The sequence below is a fragment of the Cajanus cajan genome, chromosome 5, assembly GCF_000230855.2.
Source record: "Cajanus cajan strain Asha chromosome 5, NIPB_CcT2T_4, whole genome shotgun sequence".
NCBI classification, from domain to species: Eukaryota; Viridiplantae; Streptophyta; class Magnoliopsida; order Fabales; family Fabaceae; genus Cajanus; species Cajanus cajan.
This window is the reverse complement of record NC_138521.1, coordinates 19929941-19947897: the sequence shown is the minus strand read 5'-3', so window position 1 is coordinate 19947897 and position 17957 is coordinate 19929941. Positions and strand designations below refer to the sequence as shown.

General features: G+C 33.0%; 3 protein-coding genes across 4 annotated transcripts; all 3 read left to right on the top strand.

Moving 5' to 3' along the window:
- The first annotated feature begins 754 nt into the window (after positions 1-754).
- On the top strand, positions 755-11040 carry LOC109792045 (uncharacterized). Of its 2 annotated transcripts, XM_083075071.1 has the most exons (7): positions 756-1230; positions 2212-2366; positions 2716-2964; positions 9227-9361; positions 9440-9622; positions 9782-9943; positions 10314-11040. In XM_083075071.1, exons 1-7 carry the CDS (start codon positions 861-863, stop codon positions 10731-10733), a joined length of 1674 nt encoding a protein of 557 aa, XP_082931197.1. In that variant the 5' UTR covers positions 756-860; the 3' UTR covers positions 10734-11040. The 2 variants fall into 2 exon arrangements, with proteins under 2 accessions (XP_082931198.1, XP_082931197.1); XM_083075072.1 differs by lacking the exon at positions 2716-2964 and having other exon boundaries at positions 755-1230.
- Positions 11041-11206: 166 nt separating this feature from the next.
- LOC145958264 (uncharacterized) lies at positions 11207-12555 on the top strand. The gene has a single exon (XM_083075073.1). The coding sequence runs from the start codon at positions 11547-11549 to the stop codon at positions 12045-12047; it is 501 nt and encodes a 166-aa protein (XP_082931199.1). The 5' UTR covers positions 11207-11546; the 3' UTR covers positions 12048-12555.
- A 3285-nt stretch (positions 12556-15840) lies between these two features.
- LOC109792052 (hypothetical protein At1g04090) lies at positions 15841-17957 on the top strand. The gene is made up of 2 exons (XM_020351435.3): positions 15841-16075; positions 16156-17957. Exons 1-2 carry the CDS (start codon positions 15943-15945, stop codon positions 17700-17702), a joined length of 1680 nt encoding a protein of 559 aa, XP_020207024.1. The 5' UTR covers positions 15841-15942; the 3' UTR covers positions 17703-17957.

Genomic DNA, 17957 nt, shown 5'->3' with positions numbered 1-17957 from the left:
TGCAACATTCACAACTTTGAATAAACACCTTTACAAATCAACTTAAGACATTATAAAACGGCTCACAACTTCACATCATATTCTACTTTCTATATCATCATAAGTTGCCAAACAACTTAGACAATCAACTTTACATTATATAACTCAGTCACCATCAATCAATTGTAAAACAACATATTAAATAACAACTTCTCATTAGACAACTCATACCCGATGCCAGACATCTCTAAGGTAGGGAGTTCCCTGTCTCTCCCACGCTCGATGTCACACCACTCGTGCCCGACGTGATTAAGATAGGGAGTGCCCCACATTCCTGCACATAGCATGACAACATCCACACCCAACCTTGAATAAATAGAGAGCTTTCTGCTTAACTCACATTTGACACCACACACTCTAGTGCCTTGTGTGAACTTAGATAAAGATAAGCCTCTCATTTTTAATTAACAATTTCTTTATAAAATAATAAATGTTTGAAATTAATTAAATAAAATTTTTCTCTCTCTCATCTATACCTATTATAAAGAAATATACTACAAATAACTATTTTTTATTTTTACTTCTAGTAAATCATTATACTTCTTATTTGTTAGAAAAATAATTAAATAACTGTTAATATTTTCTAAATAACCATTATTAACCATCTATTAAAATTATCTCCTTTTTAATTTATTTATAATTTTTTAAAAAAATTTAGAGATTAAAATTGCTTCTTTTTATTCCTAGATTGAATTAAAGAGGATAGATGGACACAATTTTTGTGTTGGTTTGATCTAAACTATGTACATGAACTTTTTGTTTGACTCTTGCCTATCAGGAAGTGCAGTGTAGATGTTGGCCTTCCCTCGAGTCTCTCAACAATGCCCGTGTTGCTGCAAACGCATTTCCCTCTCTCTCTGAACTCACTGCGTTACCCTTATCTCTTCCCAAACCCTTATTGTCATTCCTTTCTCATAATCCCCACCAAACCCCTTCTGCGATTCAATGCCGCAATTGCATTCTCCGCTCGCCGGACTCCGCCGCACCGTTCGCCGGCGTCTCCCACAGCCTCCGCTGCCGACCGCCAGGAACGTCCACAGACGCCACCGCTCAAGGCTTATGCGCGCGTCGCCGTCTCCGCCGTCATGTTCCTCTGCTTCGGCGTTCGCCTCTGTTTGGCCTCTTCGCCGCCAGCGGCGGCTCTACCCGCTGGTTCTCCACCGGTTCAGGAGGAGAAAAATGTTGTTCAAGGTTTGAAAGCGTTCCAATACTCTCTGTTCTGATATATTGTTGTTTGTGTTATGGCTAATTGTAGTTGAATTCGGTGGTTGCTGGTGTGGTATTTAGCTTTCTATCTAACTCTCGTAACGACGAATGATGTTTTTTCCCTAATAATTACGGAAAATGTCCCCGTGATAGTGTGATTCAAATGGCGGCCGAAAATATTTTGAAAAAAAGAAGGATAATGCACCTTTGGTTCCTTGATGTTAGCAGGAATTATAAGGAACAGTTTCACCGAAACATAGATTTTAAGCGGAATTTCTTCCCTTTAAGTTGGCGGTATTGTTAGATTACATTTGCAAACCTTCACATTGATTGAAATTAAATCCTACTGAATTTGTTTAATGAGGGGGAAATGAAAATCTATTATTTCTTTAAAAGAAATATGCTGCCTCAGGACTCAGGAGTGACACCAGGAAATTGGAGAGATATGAAAATTGAACGAAAGATGGGAAGGGGTTTTGGGTGTTTTTTTTTTTTTTTTTAATTTAATTTTTTCTTTCCTTTTTGCTATATTTTCATATTTCATAATTTATTTTAGCTGCTTTCATTTATTAAGGAAGTTGATTATTTCTGGGTCTCCTATCTGGTCAAATTCTAATAGCGCTATCACTATGATGGGGCTAGTGTGGGGAATTGGACTAATGGAGGCCTTATGTTTGATCCTCATTTTTGTCATTGTAGTTTTTCCTACTAATAAAAGTAAAATAAAATCCAATAGTGCTTACTACCTATCATTTCTCTTGAGTTTTGACTGCTTTGGCATTTGTTTTGCGAAGTCATAATGATAAGCACTTATCTTGGGTTATGGGTATACATACACACGTAATTATTCTTTTTCTCGTCTGTGAGGTTTATGCTGGAGGATGATATCCATGATATTTTATCAAAATAAAAGAAACTCTGTAAAAGGTTTCGCTGATGTTGTTATTTGTGGTTTAATGGTCGCAGATGATCATGATGGAAGAAAACAAGACAACAAAGAAACTGTTGTAGACAAGGAATTAGAAGAAGCTTTTAATACCTGGAAATCTAAAACATTTGCTTTGACTGTTCCTCTGAAAGTTGTTGCTCTACGCAGCTCCATACCTCCTTCATGGATAAAGGTCTGTGACACATATTCCTTAACCTGCTTTATGTGATTAATTAACTTGTTATTTTATTGGTTGCACTTTATTTCTCTCCTTGTGGGTTCCTGGGAGTGGTCTTTCTGTATTTTTCCCCATCCAGATTTTGTTTGCTCAAAATTTCTCTAAAATACTATAGTGCGTCATGTTATAAACTCTTTTCAAGCATCAATTAGCAGTTCATTTGAATGGGTGTGCTAGTTCGTCCTCTAGCTTCCTTTGAATCTACCATGTTATTTCAAGCAACTTATAGTTGCTAAAAAAATAAATTTAGATTTGCAGTAACTTATTTTATAGTTTGTCATGTTAAATTTTTCTTCACTTTTAGGACTTCATAAATTCTCAAGGGAGGAGGATGAAGTTTAACGTGAAGTATTATGCAAGTCTTGAGAATATCTTTTCTGATCTATCAATTCCCTTTACTAAAGGTAGAATTGGCCCAGCATCTGCTTTGGCAGCAGATATTGTTGGTATTGGCGATTCATGGCTCAAATTTGCTATTAAAAAAGCTTTTATTGAGCCAATTAGAGATGTAGAAGATCAGGAATGGTTTAAAAGCTTAGATGACAAATGGAAGGTAACACTACATTTTGTATTTCTTCTCCTTCGAACTTGTCTCTCAGGATTGGTTTTATGCTTATTTTATGACGAAAGCATTGATTTCTTGAACTTAGTTCAACTTTATTTGATGTGTCTGCGTACATCATTAAGCATGTATAAAAAATGAATATCTTTATTTTGAAAACCATATAGGGGCAAACCAAGACATCATTGTTGTATGAGTGCTTGTGCACACTTGGTTATGTGACGTATTTGAAAGTGGGCCTAAGACTGTGAATGGCCGAAGAGTCTTGAAAGTTTACTATGGAATGGATAAGGTTGTAGTGAAAAATGGGGGGAGCTAGAAAACTGTAGTGAAAAAAGGATGCAACACACTACCACAGGTAGGAACAAAACCAGAAAAATTTGTTAGAGGGGGGGGGGGGGGTTGGAGGCAAAAATTTAACACATGAATGAATATTGATCTTTAGTTAAAATTATTTTATATTTAAATTAATATATCTAACAAATTAAAAATAATTCAAAACCTAACATAAATAAATGAGAAAATCTATTTGAAAGCAATTAATGCAATTAAAATTGTGCCGATAAATTTAACGTTGTAAAATTGTAAAATTATATAGCAAATGAAATAATTAGTGTTGCTATAATTAATATAAGAAAATAAAATAATTTACTTAAAATTCATATTTTAAAAAAAAAATAACTTGAAATCAAATAATTATAGCTAAAATTAATGAGATATTAAAAACAATTATATCAATTATGCATAAATTTATCTATCTAATGTATAAAATTATTGTTATAAAAAAATCTTGAAATAAAATAAGAAAAAAATCACTGAACAACAAAAGAATATAATAATCTGTTGGGGTTATTTATTTCTCTGTCTTGTGTTGCTCCATTCATTCAGGTAACAGTTCCTTTTTCCATTTGAATTCGATGATAGTCAGTGACCTTTCTATCCTAATAATTAATATAATAATCTTTTTGCTATTTGTTGATCTAACAGGGAGAGTGGTTTTTACTGAAAGATCTTAACTCTAGAGTCTAATGGGGATAAGGTTTTCTTGTAGCTGTGTTTTCTTTCTGTATTTTTTTTCAAAGAAAAAAAATAATTTTGGGATAAAAGGTGGAAAACCTAAATAAGAGCTTCGGTAAAGAGATAACATTTGCAGTTCTGAGGAAGCATAAAATGGATAACCGTATCTAAAAATAAAAAAGTGAAACAGAGTACTATTAGGCTCTGTTGGGATGAAATTTTCCATAACATAAGTACGAACAAAAGAAGAAAATGAAAAGGTTAAATAAATTTTTTTTTTCATTAGTTAAAACCAACTTAATTACCTTCAACTTTAATATAAGTTTTCTCATCTAACTTTTTAACTTGTGGGAGAAATTTAATGCATTTTACTTTATTATTTTCTCATCTTGTAAATGCTTGTGGAAAAAATTAACCAAACAAGGCTGTAATCTTGGACAAAGAAGTACCACTATTATCTGTAGTTCTATTATTCTGAAAGGAACCATGTCTAATAGAAAACACAAAAGTATTATTCATCAGAAAAAGAACTATTACAGGAGATGACCCCTATAATCTCATAGCTAATGCTCCTCAGAGAAGAGACGGCTCTCTGCTGCCCAACTTCTCAAGGTTCTAACAGAAAAGATTCTTCATGCCTTCCCCCACTCCTTATAACTACATTGCCTCCCCTAACCAACTAGCTACACTAGCAATTCTAACCTATTCTGTGTTCCGACCAGCTGTTGGGCTGAGGCCCAAACCCAGTATCCTAACATTACCTGCCACTGGAAGAACAGCCTTGCCCTCAAGGATAAAAACAATAAACTGCCTTCAGAGTACAAATTCATCATTGCAAACCATAACTGGAAGTATTCTTGAAGTTCCATATTAGAAGTTGCCTTGCTTGGATTGGATAAGGGACTTGTAGCCATTGAAAGCAACTTCCTTCACGGTCCCATATCATGATTCATGAAGCATGCCGACCAAGCTGTAATAGTGTGTTTGGGTAAAGAATTTTAAATTAGAAATGTGATTTAAATAGGCATTTTAAATTTTCTGTTATAAAATTTACTGTTTGGATATTTTATTAGAAAGGAATTTAAAATTTTAGGATTTCATATTAGAATTTTAATGAAATAAAATTACAGAATTTCAAGTTCCACCTAAAACAAAAGAATTTCAACATTTCTCAGTCACTTTTGCTCTCAGGTTGTTCCGTGCTCAGTGGCTTGGATCTCTTGCTCCATGCTCATTGGCTTGAAACATTCACGTCTCTCTCTCTTTCTCGAGTCTCTCTCTCATTTGATCTCTCTTGTTCAATATCTTGGCATTCTTGCTCAAGCTCTATCTCACATTTTGTTAAGTTGATCCCTGTTCGTTTCTCTCTAATTTTTTATTGTAATTTCTGATTTCTTCTATATCTAGGGTTTTCTATATGTGTTTTACTTTTTGTTTATCTTTGATTTTTCTCATATTTGATTTATTCTCTAATCTAGTGTTTTTTGTGTTCATATGTTTGGTAATTTAATTTCCATTTGTATGCATTTGGTGCCTTTACAACTTGAAGTTGTTGTACTAAAGTGGCATTTGATTTGTTGTCTTGGATGATTGTGTGGTGAAAATTGTTGTTTTGAAAAAAAAGTAGTTTCTGTTGTACAATTAAATAACTAGTTATTACCTTATAAATTATATTAAATTAATTATAAAATAGAAGAACTCCATGCAAGTTCTTGCTAGTGAACTCTGAAATTGCTTATAATTATATTAATTATTCATGATTCAAGAGATTAGTTGTCCCAGAACAAAAATTTTATTATTTTAAAGATGATTTGCAGAACTAATTAAATATTTTTCTTGGATAAAATGTTTTTAATATATGTAATGTAAGTATGATTTAAGTTGATTTTAGTTCTCAAATTATTTTTTTTACAGGAATTAGAGAAGGATTAAGTCACACGAAGCCTCTATACGTTTGGGTAGTACATCAATGTGTGATACACCGTACATAGTTAGTAACAATCACTTGGAAAATTGGATTTATACTTGTTAATAATTTACTGCTAGCAATTTGTTGGTCTTTGCTATAGACTTATGCTAGCAATTAGTAATTAATTTTATGTTAAATAAAATACAAATATGAATTTTAATTATTTTATTTAAATAATATAATTTATAAATAAAAATAATTGTTTTATAATGAATAAAAAATTTTATAAATAAAAGAAATTTAATTATTTTGTTCAAATATGAAGTTTTAAAAATAAAAAGTTGGTTATTTAATCAAAATAAAAAATGAAGAAATCTAATTGCTTTGTCCAAACAAGAAAATTTGAAAATGAAGGATTTTAATTGCTTTATCAAAAAAAAAAAAATTTTTGAAGCAATTGAAATTCCTAAAATTTAAAACTCCCTGAAATTCTAAATTCTTTAACTAAACGCAACCTAAAATCCTAAAGTATAAGAATTTCCACCTGGGTCAAATAAGAAACCAGCTAAATTTGGAACAATAGGCTCATTCATAGGGTGTTGTTGAATATAGACACTAGATGGATTCAAGTTTTTCCCCCATGTTTCCCAAGATGTTTTAACAACACAAAGAGAAATCCTTATTCCAGTTAATAAAAACTAAAAAGTGATCGCTTGCTTCCAATGAATGAGGTATTATTAAGATTGAAGGACCAATGGTAACCAGCATAAACCTTTCCATGCCTTAGTTATGAAGGATGCTGTAAGGAATGATTTTAGAGAGCAGTAGAAACCTATACAGGTTTATTATAGAATACAGGTTTATTATAGAAAGAAAAAATGAAAAGGGCGTATTGTAAATGTAAGCTGACTGGATCAAGAGTGTTAGTTAAATCTGTTACTCTGTTGTAAACTCTTTAAATAAGACCTCTATTGTTTAGTTAAGAGAGTTTTTGGTAAAATTTGTATTAACCGGAAGTTTCCAATGTGAAAAGGAGAGTGCTCCTTTTGGGGTTATACTTGTATGCCTTGGTTCTTGTAAGAAATTTGTTCATAATCAATACAAAAGTCATTCAGTTTTTTCAGTCTAATTGTGTGGGTGTGCTGATCTTGGTTAGGATTCTGTTCTTCTTTTCCTTTCTCGAGAAGAGATTCTTAACAGATGCTTCCATCACCCATGATAGCTTCAAATATCAAAAGTGCATTTACCCTATGCATGATTGGTTTAATAAACCTTTCATCAACTAAGTCAGTTGGGTGGAACTGCACAAAATCCATGTTGAAAATCACATCTTGAGCTCAGTGTGTCATGGCTATTTCATCTTCAGCAACTACCTGAGGATTTGTAGTTTTAGGATAAATATGTCCAGCTCCACCTGAAGCAAGTAAAACCACCTTTGAAAGAAATCTTACCACCTTTAGCATTTTAGTATTCAACGTGTCAACTTCAAAACAAATTATATCAAACCCACCGTGACAAATGAGAAGATCTATAGCAAAATGGTGTTCAAACATTAAAATATTAGGATTATTGACAACTGTCTGCAATAGAACCCATTCATTGTTTTCTCCAGTCATATCATCCGCATGAGCAGTTCAAAAATGTGAATGACCCCCCTCTCTCACTAGATGCAAGTGACCATCTTTCCCATAATCAAATGATGCAAGCATAGCAATTAGTTCTCTAACTCTATTAGGTCCTATAGTACAGACAACCAGCTCCTCAATATTTTAAACAGCCAATGAACCCAACAATGGCAGCCCTGAGCACGGGTTGGTGGGACAACCGCCTAGGGCCCCATTATTGGAGGGACACCAAAAATAATTATTTAGTGTAAATAATATAAAAATACATGTTTAAATTATTAGAAATCTATTGGAGAAAGTAAATTAATTATGAATAATTAATCAATAATCGATTTTTTTTACTATAGTAAAAAAAATCTACTAATAATTTTAAAAAATAAATTAGTAATATTAAATGTAAAGAGGAAAGTGTGATATGTCATTCACTTTTTTTTTTCTTTTTTAGTGTAAACTTCCATAAGTCTTAATGTAAAATCATAAATAGGAGTTGCCTTTAATTTTCTCCATTTCCCTTTATTTCTAATTTCTTTGATTTTATTTTTGTTTTTTAAATCATGACCTATCTTATTCAACTGAAATCTCAAAATCTAATTATGAGCAAATCTAATTATAAATCTCCACCTCACTGTTGCGAGTTTCTTTGCGATATGACATCATTATTGATCCATTTTTTCAATGCATAATGGACTCTAACGGTAATTCATAATCTTGTATGAATGTACTGTATGTTTAGTTATTTTTTATGCAACTATGTGTTTAACTATTTGTATGTCTACACTTTTAGATTTGGGAATCGGAGTCATAAGTAATATTCCAATATTTATTGGGGCATTATTTTTTTATTTTGTCCAGAGTACCGAAAAACTCAAGGTTGGCTCTCGAACCCAATATCAATCAACTTTAGGCAATCTTGAATTGATATTTTAATGGTAGCAGTTGCCTTTACTCCACGAAATATAAAGTTCCACTTCGAAGATTGAGAATTTTGTGAGCTATGTAACATTTGTACTACAGATTCACAAAGCCTTTGAATCAATTGTAAGAAGGGAAGACCCTTCTGTCCCCTCCCTATAACTACATTGCCTCCCCTAACCAACTAGCCACATCAGTAATTGTAACTCATTTGGTGTTCAGGCCAGCTGTTAGGCTTAGGCCAAAACCCAGTATCCTAACACACTGACCAATAAATTTCTTGATAGCAACCTTAATATTAATCATAACAAGCTTTTGCTTGCATGGTGCAGTAACATCACTATACCTTCTTTTTATTACAAAAACATAATTTTACTACAGAACATATTAGAAAAATAAATTAACTTTGCTAATGAAGATTATAACAAAGCATCAAGTGAGAATCTAATATGTATACCTCCTCAATTAATGTTGCATATGCCTGAGGTAAATTATATCATATCCAATGTTTAGTTATTATCCTTTTGGAATGTTCATAGCAAGAGCCTGGTATAATATCACCTTGATTCTTGTTGCATATGCCTGAGGTTAATTCTAGCATATACATTGTTTAGTTAGTTATTGTTCCTTTTGAACGCCTATTGATATTCATCATGGTAAGAACCTAGTATATATATCTCCTTGATTTGTTTTACATATGTTAATTATAGCATATACAATGCTGAGTTAGTTATTATCCTTTTGGATTGTCTCTTGATAGTATATGTGACGTTACCTAACAAAGTTCCAGGTATACTTACGCAGGAACTGTGAGGGGGAAATAGATCCTAAAGGTGATATATGGGCTGCTCCATATCGATGGGGCTGCATGGTAATAGCTTACAAGACAAATAAATTTCAAAAGCATAAGTTGGCTCCTATAGAGGTAAGTTGTTTTTAATAGATACTAGAAAACTCTTGGAGTAATTGTGAGAGTATGTCAAGTTGTCAACTGAAATTGCAGGACTGGGCAGATCTGTGGAGGCCTGATCTTGCAGGGAGAATTTCAATGGTTGATTCTCCTAGGGAAGTTGTTGGTGCAGTTTTGAAGTACATGGGGGCTTCCTACAATACAAATGATATCAACGCAGAAGTTAATGGTGGGAGAGATGCTGTTAAACATAATCTGGCTTTGCTAGCCAAACAGGTATTGTTGCTGGATGATCACTCAACTGTTGCTGTTGTTTTTTTAATTTTTATCCGAATAGAGGTGGAGAACTATAAAAATCAATACCTGACAGAATTTTTTTCATTTATGTTTTACTAAACAATAGTCTAAGTTGCTATTCATTTTATGTATTTGAAGGTCCGACTCTTTGATAGTTCAAACTATTTAAAGGCTTTTGGAGTTGGAGATGTGTGGGTAGCTGTTGGATGGAGTAGTGATATTATTCCTGCTGCTAAACGCCTATCTAATGTTGCCGTCGTAGTTCCAAAGTCAGGAGCAAGTTTATGGGCAGATCTTTGGGTATTAATCAAACTGTTATCTTTGCCTTTTCAGGTTCTTATCTGTTAGATTAATGGTTTTAAGGAATTATTATGTAGAATGATTTAATACGGTATCTGGAAACTGGTAATGAAATCCTCTCAATGGGAAATTTTCTATAAACTATTCAAATGAGATTCAGATGTACCTATTTAATTAGTCAATAATTAAAGGTGGTCCCTCATGTTTTTCAGTAAAAATTAGTCATCAACAAAGTAAATAAATTTTGTCGGTGGATATTTCACTCCAATAACATAGTTATAAAAAATTAGTCAATAATTTTATTTCCTTAGACACTAGGCATTGACATTTGTCTGCCCTCCCTTCTCAACCTTTGTTTTTGTTTTCCCAGGCAATACCTGCTGCCTCTAGGATTCAAACAAATAAGATTGGTGGACGCATCAGGGGACCATCACCATTAATCCATCAGTGGATAGAGTTTTGTCTGCAAACTGCAAGAGCACTCCCCTTTAAGCAGGAGGTGATTCCGGGTGCCTCTCCCTCCCATCTTCAAGGTCATTCAACCAATGTCCCCGTGGAGTTAAACAAGGGTAGGCCAAGGTTAAATGGCAACTTAGTCAACGGAGCACCTCCACCAGATATCTTAGACAGGTGCGAGTTTCTAGAGCCATTATCTAATTCAACATTGTCAGATTACCATTGGCTGCTTACCTCTATCCAGAAACCTGGCCATGGATTGATACACCAAATGTATCAGAACATGTTGTCAGTGGTTAAATTTTCTGGGTGGTTTAATTCAAAGCTTACTTGAGTAGAGTTACTGAGCTGGGGGATATTAATCAAGGATCCGTGGCTAATGATTTGATTGAACAGAATCTTGAAAAGTTTACTTAAGTTGTTTAACACTTGTGGAAGCCCATTTTCTAGATTACAAGGTTAGAGGTTGTCGTTCAAGGCACAACAATGACGGGGTTGCATGACATCAGTATTGATTCTGCCCCCCATATGGTTGAAAGCAACAGGTTTTCTGTAAGATTCACCTGAAAAAAGTGATTTATGTACAAGTACATCAGGTTTATTCATATTACAAGCTCAACCAACTGCATGGATTCCTATTACACCTCTCAACCAACACAATAAAAATTTATTTCCATTACTCGTGTTCAAGATATACAATAAAAATAAGTTTTCGTCATGTATGTTAAGAGTATCATAGACAAAAGGAACAAGTTTTCACTGCGTATATGCTCAAGGTAGACACCGAAAATAAGTTTTAATCGTTTTGCGGCATCAATAGTTATAATAAACATGTTTATTTGTTTTTATCCACATACAAATAATTAACTATACACGTACATGCACGTAATTAATGATGATAATATGGTTAAAAAAAATTAAACGAATAAAAAATGAACGACGATAATCATTAGAGTTAATACAAAACATGTAGGTGAGAACCTAAAGACAAAGAGACATTAAACAATAAGAATTCCTCGCATTCACCGTTAGCATACAAAAGAACAAAATGATTGTACATAACCTAAGGCATTCCTTGGTGGATACCCATTTTCCTCCTAGACTTTAATATAGCAATATTAATGAAGGCATTTGGTAGCAAAGTATTATGGATCCGTTGGGTGGTGGCAAAACTGGTGCCTTACTAATTGCGATGGGTTCAGCAAGTTTCGTTATCACAATTTACCATCTCATTATCCTCTGTCGCACCCAGCGCCACGTCACCAACCAAAATGCACAACAACAACGACAACAACAAGGGCGGAGCACGGGAGGGAACACGGTGGTGCCGCACCTGATCCCAGCCCACAAGTACGAGAAGAAGAATAACGGTGGTGACGTGGAGGAAGATGGCACGTGTGCCGTGTGCCTGGGAGACTTCGAAGAGGGTGAAGAGTTGAGGACGCTGCCGGAGTGCATGCACGCTTTCCACGTGGCGTGCATAGATATGTGGCTCTACTCACATTCCAACTGTCCCGTTTGCCGGAGTAATGCCACGCCTTCGCCCGCGCTCATCCACCGCTCGCCGGAGTTCGCTTCCGGTGACTTCAATGGGCCTCACACTCACGCCCTGGAGATGCAAATAGCTATAGTTCTTGCACCACGCTGAAATATGTTCATGTCACTTGCATGTTGGTGAAATTTTATTCAAAATTACAAAATTGTAATTTTTATTAAGTTTCATCAAAGAGAGTGTGTGAAATATCCAAACCAATGTAAATATGTCTAAAGCTTGTCATGCTAATAGTTTGTGTAAATAGTTTTTGTATTTTTGAGTTTTGTAATAATTATCGTAAACATTATATCAATAATTATTTTTTATTAATTGATGATGTATAAATTATATGCAATCATAATGTAAATAAATTAAACTATAATAATTATGTTAGAGTGAATGGTTAAGAAATTTAGAAATATATTTTTTTTAAAATTATTGAAAGATATATTAAAATTTATGGTAAAATATATTATAGAATTTACTTATATAAAAATTCTTTTTTATTTGTTACCAAGTGTCATTATATAGAATAATCAATAACCCTAAAAATTAGGAATGGATGCGGATCAAGTTGGGTCGGGCTTGGATAAATCCATTATCTAACCCAATCAAAATTTAACTGGTAGGGTTGGATTGGGTTTATAATTTTTTTTAAAACTCTACCCAATCCAACCCAATCACAAATGGGTTGGGTTGAATTGGATTAATCGAATCAATATAATTATATTTATTTATTTTTTATGAAATTTGAATATTTTAAAATATATGTAAATCATTAGATATATTGTTATAAATACAATGCTATCAATCTATAGGGCAAACAATTATACAAACTAGATTTTAAAATAAATTTATTAATTTGTTACATTATTATCAACTCAAAAGATCAACATTAATTAATACAAAATAAAAATTTTAAAAAAATATATTATATTGTTACAATGCAATCAACCTAAGACACAAAACTCATTTTTAATTAAAAGTAACAATAAGTATTATCTTAAACAAATGATCATTTAAATACTATAATAATAATAATTATTATTATAAATATTATTATGATTATATATGATCGGATTGTATCGAGTAACAGATTGAAAACACAAAATTCATTACCCGACCCATATAATGTCGAGTTTTGATCGGGGTTGGATTGAATCTGACTCGAACATTAAAAAAAATCGATTTAAACTTATTGTATTGATTTGGATCAACTCAGATTCACAAATTATTCATACCTGCTTACACCCCTATTGAAAATGACAAATTTTTCCAAAGTAAACATACCTTCAACCCATCGGAACAAAACTACCTCCATCCTCCAAAATCCGAAATGGTGTTACTCCTATTCCTAAATATGAGGGGTTGTTTTGTATTTTGACGTAGTTTGTTGATAAGGTTTTTTTTAAGAGATGTATGATACCTTTTTGTTTTTAAGAACTTAACACAAATATTCACATTTGTATGATATATTATATATTTTGAATTTAAACTTTCATGAATTTGCTTTTAATTATCACCTAAAAGCTTTCATACTAATGAAGACTTTATATGTGTTTATAAACCTAAGTTTATTTTCTTATTCTAACAATATAAGACTTTATTTATATTTTAATAATTTTCTCCTTAAACAAAGACTTAACCTGTCATTCAATGAAATATGCTAATGAACTTTAAATAAATACACTATTGTTGGCTCACATCTACAACATAAGCCGCCTGACCTAGCTTATATAAATGGGACACACCACATGACCTCCACATTGTTAGGGAGGATTTTTATATTAGGGATCATGGATCCACAACCTCCATATTAGACTGGTCAACTAATTCAATCATGAGTTTTGATACAACTAATGAATTATTTTACATTTATATTTTATTATAGATTGTGGAGAGAATTTTTTTATATAAGGTGTATGATATCTTGTTTGTTCACCAAGAATCCATAAATATCTTCATATTAGTATGGTATTGTTAACTTTAAACTTAAATTCTTATAGAGTCTTTTTTTTTGTCACACTTAAAAGACCTCATACTAATAAAGATTTTGTGTGTTTATAACTCATGTTCATCTTCTTATTCTAATAATACGAGACTTTGTTTATATTTGATTTAACTCCTCCTCAAGTTCATAAGGTTGCTATTTTACCACAAATAGTAAAAATGAATTAAAAGAAAAAGAGTTAAAAAAGAAGAATAAAATAATTGAAGAAAATAGTCAAAATGAGAGACCAAGGAAAAAAAACAAAATATCACTGTTCTTGTTTTATATAGCTAGATTTTGTCCTCCAATATATAACTAGAGTTCTAAACTTTGCTCCCGGACATTTTAAACGTTGTTGCCAATCTTCTAAGTTTTGCTATTTCCATGCAAGAATAAAAAAAAAATCATTAAAATTAATATTTATACTAATTTTATCTACTTTTAAGATCTTCATGGTTTCACGTACCTTTTTCTTTTGCTTCTTTAACAAAACTATTCACATAAATTTGTGAAAGGATGTGGAAATCGATAAAAGAAAATATCGGGATATATAAAGAAGCATAGAGATGGTACAAAGAGAGCACTATGTTGTGCAGGGGCAAGCAGGGTCATGTTTAAGAAATTATTATTATTCTTTTTTTCTTTTGAGGCCATCTAAGAAATTATAGAACCTACAAATAAAATGAATTGTATGCTATTATCTATTGTTACGATTTCATATTGATTATCCCTTTGACAAATCCCTTCAAATATTAAAAAGAAAAAGTACAAAGATGAAGGAAGAAAAGGAATTAAAAAAAATGAGAGCTGAATAAATTTAAAAGCGAAAGTATTAAAATTCTAGAATATATATAGATATTAAAACAACGATTATAAATTTAAATTTTAAAATAGTAACTAAAACTATATATCTCCCAAGATTTTATCTTCATAGACATTCACAAATTTTAAGCATATTAATAGTGCTCTCAAATATTATTGGTGGCAACATATCAATCTTCAATCGATGATTTTGGCATTACGGGAAGCAAGTAGCCATCAGGTGATTGTCAAATCACATCATCTTTGCCCCCTTGCAATTTACACAATAATCAATAATTGTACACAACCTTGACCTATTATTAATCAAGTATTTCTGAAAAAGATTTTTTAAGAAAAAAATTATGAGCTAAAAAACTTAAGTTAATGTGTGAAAATTCTCTCTTGTTAACTTACCTAAAATTATTTTAAAAAAAAAAAAATATGAATAAGTTAATTTTAAGTTATAAAAAAGTTATTTTACTTCTATTTTTTATTATTATTTTTTAACTTAACAACACTCGTAATGTAGTTAGCATTCCAGGCTCACTTTATCTGCAATTAATCACATCATTTGTGTCCCCACTTTTTGGACTATATTTCTGCAGAATATTCCCACATCTGGGAATAAATAAAGCAACGTTAGCTAGTAGGTAAAGAAACTCGACAGGGAGACAAACGAAGCTATGTTAGAAAAATCTCCACTCAAAACCCATTTTGCTAAATATAGTTCCTTGTTAAATTGTTTCAAAAAAAATTGCTTTCACATTTGATGTTGCAGCTAACTTGAACTGTAAGATTAGTTTGAAACAAAAGGAACCTTTAGCTCTACGTGACAAAGTCACGGGTTTTTTATGTATTGCATATGCTTGTTCTTTTGATAATCCGTAATGGATGAACTTGTAGAGTTTCAATTCCATAAAACATCAACCATATGAAAAGGGATACAAAGATAAAGAAGTCAAGCAAGTTATTTGTTTAATAAACAACTTGGTGTATAAGTGAAGTTCAACAATGTTTAGAAGCCTGTCTATGTAACCAAATTAGCTTCCTTGTACGACACATCCTAGGAACAACCCTTACATTTTGTGTATATATATATGAAGATCTTTCTTCGTTCAAAATTATCCTCAAAGGAATATACTACACCTCTTGCAAAAACCTCTATTATTCTCTAATAGCCATATTAATCATACATTGAAATTTGAAATCCATTCTTTAATGGAAAACTCAACAATGGGTAATGATTTTCTTACCACAAGTGAGGAGAATTTCTTCAAGAAAAAGAAAACTCTCCCCATTGATACCATATTCAAGCTTCCTGTACCTATATCAAATTCATCTTGGCCTCCAGGTATCCATAATGTGATTCATCATATTTTCTCCTATTGTAAAAAAATCTAGTATATGCATAATTATGATTGGTACATGCAGGTGGTGATTTTGCAAGTGGAATAATTGATCTAGGTGGGTTGCAAGTGTCTCAAATATCAACATTCAACAAAGTTTGGGGCACCTATGGTGGTGGACCTGACAATAAAGGTTTCACCATGTTTGAACCATCAGGAATACCGCAAGGTTTCTATATGTTGGGTAGCTACTGTCAACCCAACAACAAGCCTCTTTTTGGATGGGTTCTTGTGGCAAAAGATGTATCTAAAAGTATAAACAACTCCACTTTAAAGCAACCAATTGATTACACACTTATATGGAACAGTGCATCATTGAAGATTAGTCAAGATGGTCCCATCTATGTTTGGCTTCCAATATCACCTGATGGGTACAAAGCTTTGGGCCATGTTGTCACCAACACACCAAACAAGCCTTCCCTTGAAAAAATTAGGTGTGTCAGATCAGACCTCACTGACCAATGTGAAACAAGTTCATTGGTTTGGGAATCAGGAAGCTTCCGTGTTTATGATGTTAGACCCAACAATAGAGGAATCCAAGCTCCTAGTGTTAGCGTAGGCACCTTTATTGCTCAAAATGGGAGCACCATCAACCCTCCAAGTATTGCTTGTTTGAAAACCACCAATGCTATCCCAAAACACATGCCTAATCTACAACAAATCAAGGCAATACTCCAAGTTTACTCTCCAATTATGTGCTTGCACCCTGATGAAGAATACTTACCATCTTCTGTGAATTGGTTTTTCTCCAATGAGGCACTACTATATAAGAAAGGGCAAGAGTCAAATCCTGTCACAATAGAACCAAATGGCACTAACCTCCCTCAGGATCATAACACCGATGGTGCCTATTGGCTGGACCTGCCTGTTGATGCAGCCAACAAAGAGAGGGTTAAAAAAGGAGATTTGCAAAGTGCTAAAAGTTATGTGCATGTGAAGCCAATGCTCGGAGGAACCTTCACTGACATTGCAATATGGGTCTTCTACCCATTCAATGGGCCTTCAAGAGCTAAAGTTAAGTTCATTACTCTTAAATTGGGGAAGATAGGTGAACATGTTGGTGACTGGGAGCATGTGACACTAAGGGTAAGCAACTTCAATGGTGAACTATATCAAGTCTATTTCTCACAACACAGCAAGGGTACATGGTTTGATTCATCTCAGATTGAGTTCCAAAGTGGTGGGAACAAACCACTATTCTATTCTTCTTTGCATGGTCATGCATCATACCCTCATGCTGGCCTTAATCTACAAGGGGAAGATGACATAGGTATAAGGAATGATACTGCTAAAGGTGACAATGTGATGGATATGGGACAATTTGAATTGGTTTCTGCTGAGTATTTGGGTTCTACAGTTGTAGAGCCTCCTTGGCTGAACTACTTTAGGGAATGGGGTCCTAAGATTGAATACGAAATAGATGATGAGTTGAAAAAGATTGAGAAGATGTTGCCGGGAAAGCTAAAATCTGCTTTTGAAAAGATTGTGAAGAGTTTACCAAGTGAGGTGGTGGGAGAGGAAGGACCCACAGGTCCAAAGGTTAAGAATAATTGGAGTGGAGATGAAGTTTAAGATTGTAAACTTCAGTTACATTGATTCATACTTGTTATACTAGAGTGCGTTAATATGCTTTTGTGTGCAAAACAGAACTCATAGTTAATTCAAGTTGGGCATTAGACTATGTAACTGACAACTATAACCAATTAGGTGTAATCATTCTGTTACTGTTTAACCACAATAGCTTCTTGCATGTTCTCTCTTTGTTGCATATACTGGTACTGTATAATAGTGATATAAAATGGATTGTCTCGTCTCTTTTCTATTCAA

What these genes read in the sequence shown, in the direction of transcription:
- LOC109792045 (XM_083075071.1), top strand. Translation starts at nt 861, where the DNA reads ATGCCCGTGTTGCTGCAAACGCATTTCCCTCTCTCTCTGAACTCACTG. An exon ending in ATAAGTTGGCTCCTATAGAG is followed by an intron (nt 9,362 to 9,439) that starts GTAAGTTGTTTT and finishes CTGAAATTGCAG; the next exon opens with GACTGGGCAGATCTGTGGAG. An exon ending in GTTTATGGGCAGATCTTTGG is followed by an intron (nt 9,944 to 10,313) that starts GTATTAATCAAA and finishes TTGTTTTCCCAG; the next exon opens with GCAATACCTGCTGCCTCTAG.
- LOC109792052 (XM_020351435.3), top strand. Translation starts at nt 15,943, where the DNA reads ATGGAAAACTCAACAATGGGTAATGATTTTCTTACCACAAGTGAGGAG. An exon ending in AAATTCATCTTGGCCTCCAG is followed by an intron (nt 16,076 to 16,155) that starts GTATCCATAATG and finishes TGGTACATGCAG; the next exon opens with GTGGTGATTTTGCAAGTGGA.
- LOC145958264 (XM_083075073.1), top strand. Translation starts at nt 11,547, where the DNA reads ATGGATCCGTTGGGTGGTGGCAAAACTGGTGCCTTACTAATTGCGATG.